Source organism: Trichosurus vulpecula, chromosome 1 (genome assembly GCF_011100635.1).
Source record: "Trichosurus vulpecula isolate mTriVul1 chromosome 1, mTriVul1.pri, whole genome shotgun sequence".
In the NCBI taxonomy this organism is placed as follows: domain Eukaryota; kingdom Metazoa; phylum Chordata; class Mammalia; order Diprotodontia; family Phalangeridae; genus Trichosurus; species Trichosurus vulpecula.
In genome coordinates, this window is record NC_050573.1 from 42,218,695 (window position 1) to 42,221,702 (window position 3,008).

The window sequence follows — 3,008 nt, forward strand, 5'->3', positions numbered from 1 at the left end:
ACCCTGCCCTCTTCCAGGCATATGTTAGAGCAGAATGGCTGCCCTGGCACTCTCTTAATCAAGGGAGCACTCCATTTGAGTAGTGGAGGTTTCCTGGGAGAGCAATAAAAGAAGAACCCCATCTGTTAGAATGGATTGGAAGAGGCTGCTCTGCTCAGAGTCAGGGGCATGGTGGGATACTAGTCCCTTCCCACCCCTAGGTTCCTAGGATTTGTCTTACTTATTCAGCAGTCAGGCTGCTCCTGCAGAAACATATCCCTGTTTGGGGCTTGGAGCCCCGGGGTTTTCCTAGGGGTATTTGTATTCCAAATTTGCCAGGCAGGAACCAGGTATGAATGCAAAGGTAAGGGTATTGGGAGGAGAGGATGGCCTTCAAATAGGGGAGCTATGGGGGTTGTCTCTGGCCCTAGTTCCCAAGTGAGCTAGGAAGAGGAAGGAAGGGCTACCTCAAAAGGCTTTGCAACCCTTGTCCCTCTGAATGGGGTGAACGGGATGGTAAAGTCAGATCGTTCTCTTTCCAGATATCCGGATACCGTTCCTTTCCCAAGAGCACCCTCCTGACAGAACCTCTCTCAGATGAGGTCTCTGCTAGGATTCCTTGAACCCCTTTCCTTTCTGATCACACTATTTTCTTCTCTCCTTTCCCGCTCTCTCCCCTCCTTCCCCACAGCCTCCTCTGTCCCCATCTTCCCTCCCTTCTCCTTCCCTCTTTTCACCAGACCTCCCTATTTTTTTCATCTTCCCCCTTCCTCTGTCTCCTTATCTTTCCCCCTCCCCTTCTCTGCGTCTTCCCTTCACTCCACATTACTCCTCTCCCCTCCCCTCCCCATCTCCCTCCTCCCCTGTGATATCTCCTCTAACTCGCCCTCCCTTCTTCTCAGACCAGGCACTGGGAGTCCTGGAGGAGAGGAGAAGAAAGGGGAGGGGAGCGGACAGGAGGGGGCAGGGAGTGAATAGGGGGCGGAGGCGGAGGCGGAGGCGGAGGCAGAGGCGGGTCTCGGGGAGGCAGAGTCGGAGGCAGCCTCTGCCTAGGATGCCGTGAGAGAAAAGTTCTCAGAGCCGGAGCAGGAGCAGGAGCCTGAGCTAGAGCTGGGAGCGCAGGAAGAAGAGGAGGGGAGAAGGAGGTGGAGAGAGCAGGCAACGCTGCGGCCCCGCGGGCAGCGGACAGCGGGCACCGGGCACCGGCTGCAGCGGACAGCTACAGAGACGGTGGTTGGGGCTCCCGGGGAGCTCCTGGCACGGCGTGCCAGGGACAGACGGCGCTCAGCGCGCCCAGCTCCAGGCTGCCGGCGGGCCATGTCGCGGAGCCCCGCCAGCCACTGAGGGTGCCCGCCTGGAGCCCCACGGAGGGGCGCGCAGCTACGATGCAGCGCCCGGATAGGGCTGCGGGCCGGGGTAGCGCCCGGAGGAGAGAGGCTGCGGCAACAGCGAGAAGCGAGTGAGCCCTTGATCACCAAAGCCCCAGCGGGATCGAAGCCAGAGCCGGAACCGGGGCCACAGCCTTTGCCTTCACCATGGGCACCGAGGGGGCGGCCCCCGGGCCTGGCGGGCAGCTGTGCGGGGCGCTCAGTTTGGTGCTCGGAGCGCTGCTTTACAAAGGTAAGCCGGCCACCTGTGCCTCCGGGCCCCCGCCATGCCTTTTTGTCCCCTCTCTCCTGGGGACCCTAGAGCCAGAGTCCAGAGAGCTGACCTGGAGGAATGAGATCCTTGGCAGCAGCTGGGCAGGGAGTGGGGAGCACGCGAGGGGAAGGGAGGGGAAAGTTTCTTCTCTTGAAGTCCATGAGTTTGATGGATAGGTGGTCTGCCCAAAGCCGCAGCCCTAGCTCCTCTGAACCCCGCAACCTTCCGCCCAGTTGGGCCCTAATGGACACTTTGAGCAGGTGATCTCCAAGCGTCTTTTTAAGGGACTTGAGGAGCCAGGGAAGATCATCTGCAGGTGGCGAGGTTTGGAGGCAGACGGGGAAGATAAGGCTTGGCAGTTAGTAGAAAAAGTTAGACATCCCCCTCCCTCCCTACAAACCCCCCAGCACACACAAGCGTACAGAAAAGCGAGCACACACACACACACACACCCTTGGGGTTTTCTTCAGGCCCTGGTTGGCATCTCTCCCCTTGGGGCTGTCCGAATGACGTAAGGGGGATTTACTCGGAAAAAAAGACTGTCCATTGTTGATCGGACTACTCTCCCGCTAGCCTTCTCTACCAGGCTGCAGCTCCTGTGCCCCCCTGCAACCCTGAGAAAAAGCATGCCTCCCTCCGGTCCCCTCTAGGGGCCAAGCCAGGCTAGCTGATTTAGTGGGAGGTGGAGGCAAGGGAGGGAGGAAGGGAGGCAGAAAGGGGAGAAATGAGGTGACCCTAGTAGGAGAAGGAAAAAGAACTGCCCATCCTGGTCCCACGTGGGTAGAGAGAGAGCATATTCCTGATTGAGAAGTTGGGAGGTGTTGACCTGAAAGAGAAAATTGTGGGATAGCTCCCCACAGGGCGTCAAGGGTAGAGGATGAAAAACTGGGTATATTAAGTATGGGGTGGGATATAGGTGAGAGATGAGGGCTTGTCTTGAAAAACTACTGAGAATTGAAGGAGGGGTCTCTGGTATTGGATGAGATCAAAGACTGCCCAGGAGTCGCTTCTAGAGGAATTCCGGGGCAGAGGAAGAGGAAGACGAGAGAGGAAGGATGCTGAGCTCTTACAGAGCTGGGTGATGTCGATATTGAGGAGGATTAGAGAGAAACAGAAGAGACACTGGAAACAACCGGGCATTGTCAAGAGCAGGGCTCATCATTGGCTAGGGTGTGCTGGAGAGAAGACGGCATCGGTGCCAAGGACAGCCAAGACCAGCAGCAGCTGTCGGGAGCCTCAGAGGGAGGGTCATTGAGAATAAAAGGGTAAAATATTAGTTTCCTGCCCAGTGCAGTGTTTGTGAGCCCAGGGCCTTGCAATTCTATTCTGGGTGCATGAAAAGGGAGCCAGTTAGTTAAACTTATCAACCAAGGTGTTTTACAAGCCTC

At 57.2% G+C, this 3,008-nt stretch overlaps 1 protein-coding gene across 1 annotated transcript in view; it reads left to right on the forward strand.

Moving 5' to 3' along the window:
- Nucleotides 1-1,502: 1,502 nt before the first annotated feature.
- The window catches only part of TMEM132C (transmembrane protein 132C), a 537,194-nt gene continuing 535,688 nt past the window's right edge, over nt 1,503-3,008 (forward strand). The window contains exon 1 of the mRNA XM_036734208.1: nt 1,503-1,599. Coding sequence (XP_036590103.1) covers nt 1,515-1,599 — 85 coding nt within the window. The 5' untranslated portion in view covers nt 1,503-1,514. The remainder of the gene's footprint in view (nt 1,600-3,008) is intronic.